General features: G+C 36.2%; 1 protein-coding gene across 2 annotated transcripts in view; it reads right to left on the bottom strand.

The window, feature by feature from the left end:
• MON2 (MON2 homolog, regulator of endosome-to-Golgi trafficking) overlaps positions 1-17,816 on the bottom strand; it is a 66,110-nt gene that overhangs the window by 32,658 nt on the left and 15,636 nt on the right. For both annotated transcript variants that reach the window (XM_059472022.1, XM_059472023.1), the window contains exons 3-15: positions 16,190-16,317; positions 15,264-15,395; positions 13,694-13,823; positions 13,047-13,144; positions 11,715-11,840; positions 10,773-10,967; positions 9,947-10,071; positions 9,420-9,559; positions 6,663-6,816; positions 3,892-4,121; positions 2,737-2,818; positions 1,871-2,052; positions 466-578 (exon numbers count right to left, since the gene is read on the bottom strand). In XM_059472022.1, coding sequence (XP_059328005.1) covers positions 466-578; positions 1,871-2,052; positions 2,737-2,818; positions 3,892-4,121; positions 6,663-6,816; positions 9,420-9,559; positions 9,947-10,071; positions 10,773-10,967; positions 11,715-11,840; positions 13,047-13,144; positions 13,694-13,823; positions 15,264-15,395; positions 16,190-16,317 — 1,835 coding nt within the window. The remainder of the gene's footprint in view (positions 1-465; positions 579-1,870; positions 2,053-2,736; positions 2,819-3,891; positions 4,122-6,662; positions 6,817-9,419; positions 9,560-9,946; positions 10,072-10,772; positions 10,968-11,714; positions 11,841-13,046; positions 13,145-13,693; positions 13,824-15,263; positions 15,396-16,189; positions 16,318-17,816) is intronic.

Raw genomic sequence — 17,816 nt, 5'->3', positions numbered from 1 at the left:
TCCCTACACATGGCAAGTGGGTTGGAATGAGATGATCTTTAAGATCATTTCTATCCCAAACCATCCTGTGACTCTCTGATTTGATCACTGCCCTCTCCTCCCAGTTTCACATTGTTATCAGACACAAGTTCAAGTACTCCAGCTTAATTGCATCAACTCCACAAAAATCAGTCTATCTTAAATGAACTTTCACACACAGGCACATAACACAGCTGAGATGTAGAGTTTTCCAAGTGGAATGGATAAGAATTTCAGAGCTAGAAGTCAGAAAAAAACAAGAATAAGAATTCTTTGCAATTAGATAACTTTACTGTCCAGGACTGTTCCAAATGAAAGCCTTAGGACAATAGACCAGCTCACCATTATTTGTAAGAATGCTGTGCATCTGTAGCCTGGTTTTGAGACACACTGAGATGCAGAAAGTAGTAGTTAAGTAAAGTAAGATCACTTACAAGTTTTACTTACCATAACTGTTCCCTGTGGCTGAAGAGCTAAGGGTTGCCCTACTGCTACAACTTGCTGGTGAGACTCACTTGAGGGACTAATCATTTGAACATTCTGTCCCTGAATGGAATATGCTGGAGGGAAATTGAAAACAGAAGGAAAAAATCTCCTAAATTTAAAATCCAGTATTTACTTGTAGTAAGAACTACCTTCTGGCAAACAGACTCCACAAAATTTCTTTACAGTGTTAGCTTTAGCATACCTCACTTTGAGACCTTTGGTTATATTTAGATTACAGTGTCATTGCCCTAGAGATTTAAAGATCTTGCAATTACTCCCTGTTTCTAACTATTAGACATTGCTTGTGATACATTTATACATTTTATGTCAAGACTGAAATATTTATGCTTAAGATATGAGCATTAGACTGTCTCAACTCAGTTTTTTATAGTAATTGTGTGTAAATGGCATCACTGTGTGCTACCACTGTACCAGTACACTCAGAAAATGACAGTGCCATTGATGCTGTATCATGATATTTTTTCAATATGGGACTCTAGGACACCCATTTTATAACTCAATTGTAAAAAGAAGAGCAACCTACACAAAAGAACTGAGGTTCCCTTCTTTGTTTTTATAGGTATCTGTGTAGTTCAGTCATGTGTTCTTAAGTTCTTAACAGACTTACAATCTAATAATACACTTAGCTGGTACTGGTACACTGGACTGAAGTAAAGGTGCTGGTCCTTGTTCCCAGTGTAAGATATTTTTGTTTTATATTAGGAGCTCTAATGTTAGATGCATCTGTATATTTTTCAGGTAGTTGCTTTTCTTAGTAAGTAGTAATTCACTTTCAAAGTTAGAAACAGAGTACATCCTAAACCAGGATTTATATATTAAATTAAATCATAAATTCATATATTATGAATTACAACATTCTCTCAAGATGTGGGATGCATCAATTCAGCTTTTTGTAGGCTATAGAGAGCCCAGAACTTAGATCTTCCATTTATGCATAAGCATTACCATCACCAGACAATTGTAGATAAGACTGTAGTACATCACAAATGTAGGATGTTCTAGCCAAAGCTTTAGAATCCAAGTTGCCCAGAGACCTCTTCAGATTTTGAATGCCTTAATTACACATCCTAGCAGATCTTTACAGTGGTAGACAGATCTCAGAATTTGAACTTTTGACATATGTGAATCTTTCAGGAAATTTTAGGTGGATCAGAATGATAGTAAGCAAATGCTGCAAAACTTATCAGTTCTGGAAAGCAGGTGATCTAGGTGCTGTCTGAGGATTCTAACTTACTTTAATATAGCCAAATACTACAGTTGCATATCTTTGGAACCACATCCCCAAAAAAATTTGGTTTAGAGGACAATACAAAGAAACAGAATTAAGAAAAATGTATATATTTACATTTGCTGGACAAAGCTGCAGTTGTGCTGTTCAATACAGTAAGGGCATAGTGAGGAGGCAAAGATCCTTTGCAAATGGCAGTGATAAAGGCATCTCTTGATGTTACAAGGCCCAGTCTTCCACAAAGTGCAGCCATGGTCAATTCTGCTTTTAGAATATTTTCAGTGGCAGCTTCATCAGTGCTGAAAGAGTACACATTGTTCAGCAAGAATTAATACAGAACACAGAGGCAAGTAGCTAACCAAAACTGAAAGCCATAAAAACATATACTTTAAACCCATTAACAGTATAAATATTGAAAAACGAGCATAACCAATCAACAAAGTTCTTCAGAACCACTTCCTACAAAATTGAACTTTACTTTTCAGTGACTTGGTAATGATATTATGAGAAGATAATTTAAACTAATTTCAGAAAATGGTGTTTGATTACAAAAGGCCCTTTGAAAGAGTCAATTAATTTACCACAGTCATTTCCTAGTAAAAAGCTTTTCCACTTTAAAGATTAGATAGTACTAACAAGTACCAAGACATTACTTAGTCTCTTACTTGCAGTAATCAGGACCTGGAATCACTTCAATATGTTGAAACATGCAAGCAAAGTAAAAAGAAATAAAGATAATTTAAATAGTTTAAATGCAACCCTTTGAAAATGCAGTTAATTGTTCTGTATTGAAATACATTAAAGGTTTATGTTGGACTTCTGTGTCATTTAGCCACTCAGTCTAAGCCACAAACCTGACTGCTCAGATGCCATGAACAGCACTTGTGCTCACAACTGTCAATTTGTCTAGTATTAAAAGTCAGTTCAAAATACAGCTTGGAATATCAACTTAGAAAAATCAAGAGAAATGAAAGACCAGATACCTTGCATCAAGTAGAAGGGATAGAGCAGCCAGAAGACCACACCAACAAGCGTTCACCATTTCTTCCCAGACAGCTCTGCTGACTTAAAAGAAATATATAAACTTTTTAATAGCAGAAACACAGTGGTTTCCTTAATAACTTTCAACTGTATCATAAACAAAATGCTTACTAGGGCATTTTTTGAAGTGTGTTTCTGTACGCATGTTTACACAGCCACATATATGTGCACACAGAAACACACACCAGTATTATTCAAACAGCTTGCATTTAAGGTAACATTTCTGAGGTAAAAAAAAAAAATCACCCGGTAATGCCTCTTCTAAATAGCATTAAAAACCCCATCAAAATCCAATTTACTATGGTATATATAACCATTTTTGATCTTTTTCTGTAAAAATAAACATTCAGAAATGCAAAATTATGGGATAAGAAACTCACTGAAATTTTGCAGCGAAGTAAAAATACTCTCCCGTGGTATCTATAATTCTCCATAACTTTTTTGTTTCTTTTATTTAAGAGGGAAAAAGGTACTGGCCCAGCCAAGGGGCAGCTGCCCAGCCCATGTGCACCTCCGTCTCTGCCCCACAGCGCCACGGAGAGCGCCCCTCTCCTGAGGCAGTGCCCAGGATGATGATCTCTGCTTCCCCCTGTCCATTTGGCACCCCCAGTGCCTTGGCTCACGCTTCAGCTGTACTGCCTTGGCTTCCTGGGGCACCAAAACTCACTGCTCAAACACAAGTCTTTCTGTACATACAGACACCCCTGTACAGATTCATATGCTCCACAGAGACAATCCTCACTTCACAGCAGTTCTGCTTTTAAAGAAGTCCTTCTCTATATAATGCATTCTTACTACAAATTTCTCCATTAAAACATTCCTTTTATCTTGTCACTAGAAATATATTTTTCTTTCAACGTGGTCATAACTCCATTTCTGTCTCTTGAGACCTTAGATCTTGGTGTTCTGCTTTTGGCTTAACACTAAGTCAAGTATTTTTTTAAATGGAATTGCTGTTCCATTAAAAAAAACCACACTTCACAGAAAGTTTTTATATATAAATAAGAAGCAATAAATTTAAGCAAAAAGCATGAAATTTTAAAATCTGCTTTCGGTAAAACTGTTGTATTTCACATAGTGTTTGCATTTTCAAATACCTAGTTCTTTCTCTGATTGGTCAGAAACAGACTGCAAATCTTGCTCTGAAGACTGTGCTGGTAATGAAGCTGCCTCTGTTGTGGCTTGAATGACAGTTTCTGCCTCTCCCAACTCTCCTTCGATCATGGTAGTGATACCACGGACAAGATCCAGCAAACAGTGAAATGCCACTGACATTGCATAGCCCTCAGGAATTGTAGGTGGCTCAACTTTGTCCAGCATCTCCAAACTAAAAAATTGAAAACATGACAAGTGTGTAGCAGTACCACTATTATTGTTTTTAAAAACAATAATAAAAAACAAGATTTCAAATGAATGCTAAGTACAAACAGATCCCAAATACTTCAAGATTTATAGCAACTCAAGAAAAAAAACCTTTAAGTCATTAGGTAAAAGAGTAAATGAATGACTAAATAACAAAGTAACCAAAAGGGGACAAACCCCGAGTATAGATCTGCAAAAATATTTCTAAAAATATACTAACACATATAAGCAAGCATAAAGAATAATTCTACTTGTATTATCATTTTACTTAAAGCAACTGCAACAGAACTTATTCAGAAGAATATAAGTATCTAGGAACAAAAGAGGAAATACATCAGGAAATCATGACAGTGTGAGCACAGTTATAACAATCTGAGGACAAGCCAGACATTCTATTATCATTATCTTTGAGTCCACGTGGCTAGAAAAGCCTGTCCATAGCTAGGTATTACATGGCCAAATACTCATCACCTACATGCACAGGTAAACAATGGAAGTTATTTGTACAAAGAGGATATGTCTACATGATTCACTGCTGTAAAGCATGCAATTAAAACATCACTGTGCTGGAACAGCAGTCTCATTGCCACTTTTCTCCATCCTTTACTTTAAAAGAACTGCTTTTAAAGAACTGCTGAGTTACAAATCCAACAGAAATTGTAGCTGACACAGCAGCATCTATACAAGTAGAGACAATCTGTTACAAAAACTACCTGCTACCCCAACAATCATTATTTCATCATTTTTTTACTCTACAAACTACTTTTAAAAAAGATATATATTCCAGCTAAAATATACCAAAGATACCTTTATACTCTAGTGTCACCACTCCTGAATGCACAAAAATTTTTCCTTCTCCCAAACTTCAGTTATTACCGTGCCACACTTCAGTCATTACCTCTAATTTCCTGAAGATAGCTGCCTCAGATATCTAGGGGAGTAGGAACTACAGCTAAATCAGATGGTCAGCATTTCATTCTCTATATACAAGTAAGTGTGAATATATATACAAGTCTAATTAAAATTATTAGTGGGTTTTATAGTTACAATATATTTGTGAGGTAGAGGCCACATCCTTTTACTTTTGAAGATAGAAAATGCTAACTACTGAAGAAATTATATGAGTTGTTATTGTTAAACAGCAATGGTTGTGAAAAGTCTTAAATAGTTTGTCTATTCCACTTAAAAGCATTTAGTTCCTTAAGTAAAGGGGAAGAGAAGGCATAGTGGTCTGTGGAGAAACTTGTGTAAAAGTATGAGATGTGGCCATTGTTTGAAAATCTAATGGCAGCAGAAGAGAATTTGTGCTAGAATGTGACACATTACAGCAAGTTATCTCCTTACATACAGGGACTACAGACAAAAGTACAAGTTAGGAGAAAAAAACTGCTGTGAAATGCTTGTGACTACATCTTATACAAAAGAATAAATGCAAAAATTATTCAAAGAAAATCACAGAGTCACTTCAGGTATCCAAAGGTACAACACAAGCAAGTTTAGACCAAAACAGGAGACTATGAAAGTGGCTGCAAGGTTCTTGATGCAGTTAAGAATAGATAGCAAGAAAAAAGAAAAGGAAGAAAAGTGGAAGTTGTAGTAGCTGACCAAATTAAAAATTTGTATTATTTGAGAACAGGCAGGTAAACTAAAACAACATTTATGTCCATTGCTGGAACAAAAAGTCAACACATACACATTAACTATTGAAATCTGAGGATGATTTTTTTTTTCTTCTGCATCTCAAAGGCAGATAAAGGAGTTCCTATTCTAAAAATATTGAGATCCAGGCTATTTGCAGATTTCACTGAATTTTAGTATGCCAAAATTTTATGGTGGTACAAATAACTTCAGGTTTGGAAGCACTTGCCCCTCAATGGTCATGACTGACATGAAAAAAAATTGCACCATTTAAAAAGTAACATCGTATTTGCAGCTTTAAACTGAGAACACCATCTCCATTGCACAAAGTCATGACAAAATAATTTGCCATTCTAAGGAGCATTCAGAATGTAGCCTTGGTATATAGGTCAATATATTGTTTGAAATGACAACCAGACCAGTATCTACCACAACATCTTGCTCAATTAAAACTGTAAATACAGTAAAGCTGGTGTGAGAAAGCTATTTTTCATTCCCACTGATGTCCTGTGTGCTTAATGCCCTTCATGTTTGCCATTACAAAATGCAGCAACAGGTTTTCCAAAATTGTTCTATACTACAGGGAAGCCTAAAAGTGAAGAGTTAGTACAGGTAATATGGCAGGAAAACAAAATCCAACTGATGCTAAAACCATAGGGGACGTTCCAATGAGAATCCAGGGCATGCAGAAAAAAACAGCAAAAAGACCAGAACACCTCATGGCATCAACAAAGAGAAAATTCCTAATAAACTTCAACACCAGTGAAACAAAAACCTCAATATTCACTAGTAAAAAAAAACCTTACATCATCAAATTCAAAATAACAATACTTGCTACATACATTTTCAAAAAGCTAGAGGTACTCACTATGTAGCTTTGGCACTGCCTTGTACTGTTACATTCAGGATGGGTATCCAAGTGCCTCTGTACTCAAAGGCAGGTAATACAGTTGCACCTCCACCCATTCCAAGCACTCCTGGGTTTGTTTGTGCTGAGCCAGTATTCCCTGATGCATTGCTTCCTGTTCACAAAAACAAAGTGAGAAAATCAACCAATTTGTTGTCATCAACAAACATCCTTTTCTTTTTTCTACATTTAATTTTTGAGACACCAGGATTAATCTGAAGACACCCAGTTCAATAACAAAAATCAACAATAACATAAAAAACTATTTCTGAGCTCCCTCTGCTGTCTAAAACATAATCTTTTGTGCAGTTCATTGATGCCAACTGCCTAATGTCCAGTCAGAATGTAATGTTTCTGTGAAAGGTACAGAAACATTAATAACATTCTGGGAATGAATTAAACTTACACAGTCTTGATGTATTGTTTCAGGGAAGAGTATGACAGATACTTGAAAGTTAAGGATTATTTACATAGTTGTTTCAAGAACTCAGTAGCTAGAAAGTTTAATCATTTTAATAACAAGCTTCCAAGATTTCAGAAATGCAAAAACCACAAGAAGAAAATCTAAGAGAATGGCAACATTTGAATCTGTTCCATGCCAAGGCAAAATAAAACAAACCCCATCAGGGAAGAGGTGACAATGTGCCAACCAACACCTAGGAAGGGACAAATTTTGATTCCAGCTGAGGAAGCCAAAAAGAAGTAGCTAAAAGAACAAGGAAGTCTGTATATATACACTTCCTTCATAGAGAAGGACATCTCTACTTACTAAGAATAGGTCCCACGAGTTCAGATTCTCTCTGAAGAGACAATGGGGACAGAGAGCAGAGTCCCCAGGATGGCAACTCACAGTGTAACTCACTGCCATTTTGGTGGGCTTGCTTTTAATATGTGAACAGTAAGCTACTAGTTTAGGCAGCAAACTCCTAACTTAGGCAATATGAATACACAGAAGCTTATGTACACAGTAACACTTAACAGACTGAAACAAAAAAATCATGCTGCTAAACACATAACGAAACACCACCACTAACACAGTTACACTGGTGTCATTTTCTATGATTCCACTGTGTAGTCACACATATGCAACTATTTTTTTATTAATCTAACTCATTAAAGTGGGTGGTAAACATTGCCCAGTATAGTAAAATTGACACAGAACTTCAGCAGATGCAACTTCCAAGTCCTATGAAACAGGTAGCCTGTTGCAAGACTGAGGCTAGAAAATCAAGTGTATAAGGAGTGCAAATGTCCAAAGCCAGGTTGGATAAGGCTTCGAGCAACCTAGTCTGTTGGAAGGTATCCCTGCCCATGGACAGGGGACTGGAACTAGATAACCTTGAAGGTCTCTTTCAACACAAGCCATTCTACAATTCCAAAACACAGCCTTCTATGAGAGGACTGTTGTTATAATCAAGAGACTCAGTTTGAGAATTACATTGCATTGATCTGCTCTTTGCATGTCAAATATGACCACAGGAGGAAAAAAGGTAGAAAAAGAAATGAATGAGGAAGTGACATAAGAAGCATTCAGAGAGAAAGAAGAAGTGAAAAGGAAAAGAGAAAACAAACTGAAATAATTATCCAGAGAAATATCAACAGCACTAGAGGCATGACCCTACTGCACTGCTGTTTCACTTGAGGCAAAATTCAGGTTTTCAGAATGAGTATTACAGAATGGCTTCTCATATGTGCATGTTACATGGTGAAAAGTGTTCCTCTGATTTACTTTAAGACAATTAAGCTAACCTAGAAATAATACTAATAGAAATACTCTGTCAGCTGCTGTATAGACAGCTACTGACCAATAGACACTGACACAAATTTTATCATGCTTTCATCACTGCTCCCTCCAGCATGGGATTCCAATTTCATGAGTGAACACTGAAAGCTGTGAGTCTAAACCCAAACTTTTCCAGCAGTAGTAGTAGATATGATAGACAATAATTACATTTATTGTCTGGTTTTTATCTCTTTTAAGAAGGCATATCAAAAGACACCCTGACGAAATTTTTTTATGTTGCTTGTGGATGAGGACTGCTTCCAAAACTATAAGAAGAAGCAGAGAGCCTTAACTTGGGACATAAACACTTGCAAAGGCATTAACAGGATAATCATTTCTTCTTATTAAAATACCAATATACCTAGTGAAATGCCAAAAGCCTGACTGCAAGAAAAGACAATCAAGTCTTTTCAACATGTGTATGATTACAGCTTACAAAAAAGACAGAGATCATTTGTAAAATACACATCTTTCATGGTGCCTCCTGGCTCCCTCAACTCCAGTTCTGGCCTTGCACATCCAGAAGAATTAGTGATTGCCTCCCACACACTTTCTTACTACTTAAATTGTGCACTGCCATAAATGACATCCCCACACAAGGAGACTGAAAGCAGACACATTTTTTACAGTCAGAAATTAGAACTAACTCCTTCGGAATCTCCCTCTGAAAAGCTGTGAAACAAGGAGCTAGGTCACTGCAGAAACAGGAATCAAGGCAGGAGCACTGGTCTGCTGACTGGGGTCTCTGCCTTCCCCACAAACCCCCCAGGTAGATAAAATCCTCTGTTGTACCAGAGCTGAGAACACTAGTTCATCTCAAGCTAGCTTTTCACAAAAATAAACACAGAATTACAGAGCTGTACCAGAGCTGAATCAAAACAGAATTCATTATTACAAGAAAATGATGGGAAAATAAAGTGACAATAAAGATTTACCAGTTTGGTTCGGTGTTGCTGATGTGTTCCCTGTGCTTGGTACAAGAAATAGAGACTGGATAAAGGACCCCAGTGCATTCACAATATCACGGAAAACTTTAGTGGAATGTTGCTTCATATCATATGACTGACAAAAAGACCTAGAAGGTATTTATAAAACAGAAAGTATTTGACAAATCAGGGACTAAAATAATATTTTAACAGCAACTTCACCTCCACATACACTCCAAACTGTAGACTAAAATCACATTTTAACAGCAAATATTTAAGTAAACAATAATATTTAATTTTGGTAAATGCTCCTTTGACACTGCTAAGACACAGACATACTCAAATATGTCTGTGTAATTCAGTCCTTCCTGGATAATAAGCATTGCCTAATGCATTACACAAAATTATCATGAAAAGCTTATTGCATTTAAGATTCTATACATTTGCAATGTTCTAGGAAGCATTTTCCATTAGAGAAAAATAATAAAAATATGTCTTAAACTTTGTGTAAAAGCAAAAGCCAATATATTTAATACCTTAATAGCTGAGGCTGCACACAAAGCCTGTGAATAGATTCTACTGCAACAGCTCGTAGCCACTGTGGTTTGTCTGCATCCAGAAATTTAACCAGCAATGACAGAAAGATTTCACACTCTGTTACCTAAAATATATAAATTTATAAAAATTAATAAAAATAAAAAGCTCTTACAAAATATTTTCTCAAAAAAACTTCCATCTCAGGAATCCTATCACAGCAGAACCTAAAAAAAATCCCTGAAATGAGTATTTACTCAGAATTATATATAAATATAACATTTTTGACAAGCTAAAATCACATATGCAATTGTACTGAAGGAGCTAAACTCCTCACAGACATTGCAATAAAGGTCATACATTTGCTACAGTAGACAAATGAAAAATATCTTTTTTAGCAAATACCCAAAACTCAGGACATAAGAACAACCGAACATGCGTTTTTATCCACATTCTGTCAACAGCTTTAGCAACTCAAGTCAAAAGCCTCTTAGAAAGAATTAACAAGGCACAGTAATCATCATTATCTAAAGGGAGGCAGAAGAATCGAAAGGTCCCCAGAACCTGAAAGGCAGTTAAATAGAGAAAAGACGACAAGTAATCCACTATGAAATTCATACAAGTCCATGTTTAACAAAAATGTACATTCAGAAGGTACAGTTTACATGTAAACATAAATAAATGCAAGAGGAAAAGAGTATTTTGCCTTTATTTTCCTCAGTAGACATCAACAGTTCCCAAGAACTAATCAATACTACTACTGATCACAGCACTGGCATATACATAGAAAAACAGAACTGCATGAAGAAAATTTGAGCATATTCTTACCAGCAAGCTGTAAAACTGTTTAATCAAAACAGAAACTACTCGCAGCAAACGCATACAGATGGGAAAGTATGGTTTTTCCACTGGTGCTGGGGAAGATGAGGTGGTAGAACCTTGCCTGAATTTGATATTTGGGGAGAAGAGCTTTATAACAAGAGGGCATACCCTCTCTTTAAGAAGAAAACTGAATTCCTGATGCTGAAAAAGAAAATAGAAAAAGTTATATGCAGATATTCCTTAATTGCTACCAGCAGCTCTGATTATGTATCTTATTTACATTTGTAGTTATGATCAAGCAGTCTGAAATCATGCAAATCTTGGCACAAATTACAATCAGGAAAAGAAAAGGCAGAACTGCAGACACCATTGTAAAGCTACCAAAACCCATGAAATTACAATGGTCAGGTTCATGCCATGCACCCTTCTTGTATTTTGCAGGTTGAAATAGGCTGCTAATATATCACTTACAAATAGATAAATTTCTTTAATCTACCTATTTTCAGCTAGTAAAACACATTACTGCAGGATCATGGTACATTTATATGCAGTAGATAGATGCAATTCACAGTCTTGATTCTTACTTTACAAGTGGGGTGAGGTTAATGTTTTTGTGGAAATAATTCCACAAATTTAGTTACAGAGCTGTCATAAATCAGGGAAGATAAGAAAATGCATTTTCAGAGGAGATACAAACAGCAAAACCTAAAGTGAAACAGAGTAAAACAAGCAGCACTACAAAATGAATAAACATAAATAAAGTGTTTGGAATAGAAAAACATTCATAAAGCACAGGGAATTTTTCCATTAAACCCACCCATATGTAAAAGCTACAAAGTCCTTCAAGAAAACAATATTCTTGTTAAATTAAAGAGGATTTAACGAAGTGCAGATTTTACTACCTATGTGAGTAAAAGTCTTCCTGTTTTCTGTCCAAGAACTACTTACTTGCAAAAACACTTGTGGAAAGTCATTGAGGACCGACTCCAGAAGTTCAAGGCCAAATGTCCGCGTCATTTCTGTCATACCCACGAGCCAGTAGGGAGCATCAGCATTAACTAACTGACACAGATCCTTAGAAAGAAACACAGCAACATTAACATTCTCTGTACAGTCCTGTACCAAGAAAGTTTCCTGAGTTCATAATGAAATCTACATGCTCTCCTCTTCTGCAGGTAATTTTCTGATTTCAACATAATTTTTCTTTAAATACTTTTTTAACATAAATTATAAAGCATAGAAAAGACATTTCAAACTTTGCTGGTATCCTTGCAGCATGTGTGTTCATTCCTACCCTCAAAAATATCCCAAGACCAGTGATTTTGCTAAGTCAAGAAGATTTTTATTGCTGTGATGAATGCAACTACTCCTTTTCATTACACACTTGCCTTCAATGTCCAATACCAATCACAAGAAACAGGACTGAACTACAGTTGCAGCATTTTGCTCTGTATTGGGTCTGGCTGAGAGGGAGTTAATTTTCTCCACAGCAGCCCCTACAGTGCTGAGCTTTGCATTGGTAGCTAGAAAGGTGCTGCTAACACACCACTGCTTTGGCTACATCTGAATAGCAATGGCACAGCCTCAGTGCTGCCTCTCAAGGTTTCCCCCCGCAACCACTAAGGGCCTGAGCAAGATCCTGTGAGAAGACAAAAAATGTCACCCGAAATTAACCAAAGTGATATTTCATACCTCAGTTATAGAACCTAAGAAATGGGAGAAGAAGGGAGGCATTCATTACAATGTTTGCCTTTGGGAGCAACCATCATGTACTCTGAAGCTCTGCTTCCCAGGAAGTGGCTGAACATTGCTTGCTGATGCCCTTTGCTCACACACATGCAAACTTTTGCTTTTGCTTTAGTAAACTACCTTATCTCAACCTATGAATTGTTTTCCATCTTATTTTCTCTGCCCATCCAGCTGGGACAGGGAGTGGTAGAGTAGCTTGGTGGGCATTTGAGAGTCCAGCCAGGATAAACCCACCACAGGCTCAGAGAAACAAGAATCTTGAATTTAAGGCAGACATGTATGCTTAGCTATTACTTAAGATTTATAGTAGAACATTTTCCAAGACCACCTAGAATCATTTTTCCATCATTCCCCTGTTACAGAGCATATCATCACCAATTAGAATAAATAGCATAAGAAAGCCCAAGGCTCTGGTTAAGGACATTGTCAATATGCAAATTTGCAAAAACAGCAAATTCTTGAAATTTTTTAAAGATATGTCAAAGTACCCAATCTTAACTGCAAATACATAAATATATGCTTCCCAACTACCTGAAAAAGCATATATGCATCCTTAGCACATGGCTTCAGTGTACTGACAGATCTTCTATTACTATTCCCTTGAACTGCAGCTGGCTGGTCGACAGCATCTGTGCAAAAAAACCAAACAAACAAAACAAAACAAAGTTTTGTGAACAAAGGAGCTGTTAAAAACCAACTATGCATTAAGTGTTCCTACAGGAATATCCTATAAGAATGGCCAGGCAATTCTTCTCCAACTTATCATGTCTATAGAAACAAACATTAGATTGACTACCAAAGATCATCAATACCAAGCACTGCCTTCCAATGTTCTCTTCAAAACTACTACTGCCATATATTTCCCACTCAGTAATCTATGGTACCTACACCATAAATGATGTCCTCACCTCAAATCCCTTTACAGTACTAACCTGAAGATCAGTTCTCACAGCTTGAAAAAATATATTGCTGCACTGAATTGGACTGACAAATTGGTGAAAGATTTCATCTCCTTTAAATACAAGTAAGTGTATAAAAGACAGTTAAAATTAATGATGTCTGTGACTTTTTTATAGCATCTGTAGACATTTTATTACTTTGTTATCTGAAAGAGAAACATGTGATATGTGTCAAAAAAGCAGGTGAATAACAGCAAGTTGAGTAAGCAGCATGCCCACCTTTGTATCGCTCATCTTCAGCAACCACTCTCTCAAACACGACAGTCACCACCTGCCGCACTGTAGCTGCTGCAGTGTTATTTGTGATATTATCTTTTGTGAAGTGCAATCGAAAGCAAAGTACAATAGCCTGAAAGGGAAAAAAACAACAGAAAAAACATCATGTTACAACAATACATTTCATCTTTTAGCTAAAAGTCAAGGGTGATGGATTGAGGAAGGCTTTCTGCTCCAGTTTGTCAAAAGGTTGTCCAAAAAAAAAAAAGAAAAAACAATTAAATTTGAAGAACCGGAATACATTTTATGGATTACTCTAGCCAAAAAACTCTTTAGTAATCCTCCCCAAAGGCAATCAAAAAGTGGTATTTAACTGAACACATTACAATGTACCAATAAAATTGCTGTAATCATACAGAGAATACACAGTAATCATCACACAGAACAACTTGTATGAATATTATGTCAAAAGAACATTAGGATTGTAAGGTTAATCACAGAAAGGTCAGTCAAATCCAAAGCTAAAATGTCATTCCTCCTCCCACACTGAATCACAACACTTTCATCATCTTGTTGCCTTGACTGCTATTATTCCTAAGATGTGCAGTCCAACGTGCCATTGTGCTGGCAATGACCTGAATACCTTTTCCCACTGGATTTTGTTATTACCTCCAACTCATAGCTTAATACTTACCTGTTTTATAATGAATTGAAAATTAAGATCTGCATATGTGGTGAAACCTGTGTTTCTTGTTCTTCTATCCATATACTGTGTTCTGGCACTTTCAAGAACCTCAACCCCACCCTGCCGTAGCACTACATGCTGTGAGCCATACAAGATTCAGCATTTTCTTTTGCCTCTTCTTCATGTCTATGATTTGTGGACTCCACTCTGATGGTATCACATTGGTTTAAAATCTTACAGCAACTTGACTGAAACATGAATGTTCAATAAATGTCCGGCTGTAACAAATTTTGTACAATGTAATCTAGAAGAGCAACTTACAAAGCAGTTTCACAAGTCACTGATGGTAAACAATGTTGCATCTTCAAAGAGAAGTATCTTATAATTTATAGTAAATGGACTGAGGCCTTATTTTTTGTCCTAGTTGAAACATAATATCCAAAACATTTCATATTTAAAACTATGACCCTAAGTTAGTAAAAAAAGAGCAATAACTGGACTGTTTTCAAGAGATTTAAGGCAGAGTGGAAAGCAGCTTCTTTTAACATTTTCTCTGTTACTGAGAGTGTACACTGTGCTATGTGCTCTGATTCCAATTCAAAACTACAACAAATTTAACACATGAGAAGGATAGGCATTAGCTCAGTGTTTTTATTTCAAATTTCAATCAAGTCCAAAATGCATTATTGTGGAGGAATTACAAAACACGTGGAAAAGGAAGCTAAAAGAAATCCTGTTTTCAGAGTCTAGCCATAAAGACAATAGGGACACAATAGAATCAAGAAAGTCCCCTCCTTGTTCATTGTTTTCACATGCTTCATATGTGAAAATTCTCCATCTTTCCTCTTGGATATTTCAAATTCAATAGCTGATACCACAAATTCTTACCTTGGACAGTGCTTCATCATGCACAACTGTATTGGTTGTTAAAAGTACAAGAACTGTTTGGAGCAATTTAAGTTCTTCAAGGCTGTTCTCCATCAACTGCCAAAGCATATTGATAATGTTTCCGGCTGCAGCCTACAAAGAAATATTTTTTTGTCACGTATTACAATATTCATGTACTGGTATATTGTGTACATATGTAAGAATATCACTGTCATAAAGACATATCACAACTGAATGTGCCTGTTTGTCTATACCACAGCACTAAAATGAGAATTCATTATAAAGCAAATTTCATTGTCATAAGCTTCCCAAAGTCACTTTGAAGAAGTGACAACAGAAATGTCTTAATATGTAGTACAAATTAAAACCTGGACTTAATTTTTTACTTGGAAATATGGAAGACACAGTAAAAATATATTTTACCCTCAGAATCCACTAATGTAAAATTAGTGTAATTTTACATTACGCAAGCACAACTGAAGGTGTATTTTAACAGCATTATTTTCATCAGCTTCCTAACACACTATCATGACATTTACTGCTGCAGAAAATGTGCATCCATTTTACCTTATTGTTAAAAATAAAATGTAACAAAAGCACAATAATGTTATTGCACAGAGTATATTTGTGGATGCACAAGGTTCATTACATGTTCAGTTACCGCAGTAGAACAATGTGAACTAAATGAGCTGGTTTCAATTTTCATGGATTTCCTTCTAGAGGTTACTAATATTGCCTCACCTTTTTATTTAGTAATGTAAAAGCTTTTCTTTTAAATTACTGAACAATAGATATAAGTAGAATATTTTGTGGACTATGTTCATTATAATATAAAGAGCCTCCTAAAACAATTCATTCACCTTCCGTTTGAGGTCTATATTTTTCACTCTGAAATATTTCTGGCTTTGTATAAAGATCGATCTTACCTCTGAAACAACTTCATGAGACATGAGCCTCTGTATGGCTGCTAGACACAGCTGAGTGATCTTTGGTTCTTTTGTTCCACAGCCCATCAGAAAAGGCTGAACCACCTCTGAACTGTTCTCTTTCAATGCTTTCAAAGAGAAATATGAAATCAGTCAATGCTTAATACTTTGAAAAGTACAATGCAAAAGCTGTTAACCACACCTATTAATAAAAGCAATCTCTAGTTTCGGAAATTTGGGATTTACACATGGACCACAGGGAAAAGCCAAGTGAAGACAGACACTAGACTGACACAGCTCACTTCCACAATTACCCTGGCCAAGACTCAAATTCCAAGTACCTTCTCCCTTATACAGTCAAGTGACTTTCCAAATCTAAAACATCCATTTAAGACCCCATGCGGTTAGCAAGAAGGTGCAAGGTTCTGCCAACCCCAGAGCTTTCCCTGGCCTTGCCCCAGGAACCAGGCTCAGGCTGGTAGCACTGTCCTGCTCTGCTTCACCTCAGCACCTAATGCAGGAGCAACCCAGTCTGGCACAGAGCAACATCCCACAGCACAGGGCAGGAAGGGGAAGGGCAAACCATCACTGACAAAACAGGAAGAGAGAGACTAGACTGCATCCTGGGTACATTCACCTGGCTGTGAATTTGTCAAATGCTGTTTTAGTGATAAAGGGTAGCTTCTTAAAATGGACTTTTGCCAGGAGAAAACTAGTTCCCATAAACTTCTCTCTTTTCTTTTGGTTTGGTGTTTTGTTTTGTTTTATGTTAAGGAGAAAAAGCTTCACAATGAATACAACATTCTACACTGCATATAAAACAGCTCTTTTTTCCATAAAAGTAATTCAAGAAATCTGACATAATAAAATTTTAGAATATGAAAATACCAAAAATATGAAAGGAAAGCATGGCTCTGACTGATGAGTGGTTTTCCATCTGCAGGTATGTTTGCTGATTCATGCAAACTTCTAAGATTTTAGCCGCTCATCACCATTTCAGATACTAAAAATTTCCTCACAGTTGAAAGTTCAATGTCTGTTCTTACACTGAATGTCATACACTGTGTTTTAGTCTATGTGTAATAAAAGAAATGTATTCATGAAAAGTTTCACACGCTTTTCAGAGGACAGCAGTTACCACAAACAAAAAATACATTCTCACATAAAAATGCAAACATGATCTATACTACTAAGCATCACTACAACGAATTTGGGAAAAAAATGAAACAAATTAAAACTACAAAAAAATACTTCAGTGATATTCTCCAACTGAAACACTGACTCATAAGTTTCTACAAAAGGGATAGGCTATTATAAATTATGGATGCCAACTTTCTATAAGATAATAGTTCTGACAGGGTGATATCAACACACAGTCCAGTTTCATCAGCCTCTTCAGAGCCAGTGCAGGCTCTATGTCCAGTTGACGTTTCTGAACTATCACTAAATTCTAACCATCAAGCAGAACAAAGCAAGCAAAAAGATACCACAAAACATTTATCCTTAATATGAAACTTGAGATACAGTTCTGAATGGTTAAAATGGCATGAATTAACAGATAACAAGACAAAGAACTAATTTAGTCTTTTACAATACATTCTTCTGTAATCCATTAAAAGCAACAATC

Source organism: Ammospiza nelsoni, chromosome 5, assembly GCF_027579445.1.
Source record: "Ammospiza nelsoni isolate bAmmNel1 chromosome 5, bAmmNel1.pri, whole genome shotgun sequence".
NCBI classification, from domain to species: Eukaryota; Metazoa; Chordata; class Aves; order Passeriformes; family Passerellidae; genus Ammospiza; species Ammospiza nelsoni.
This window is presented reverse-complemented; position numbering and strand designations above follow the sequence as displayed.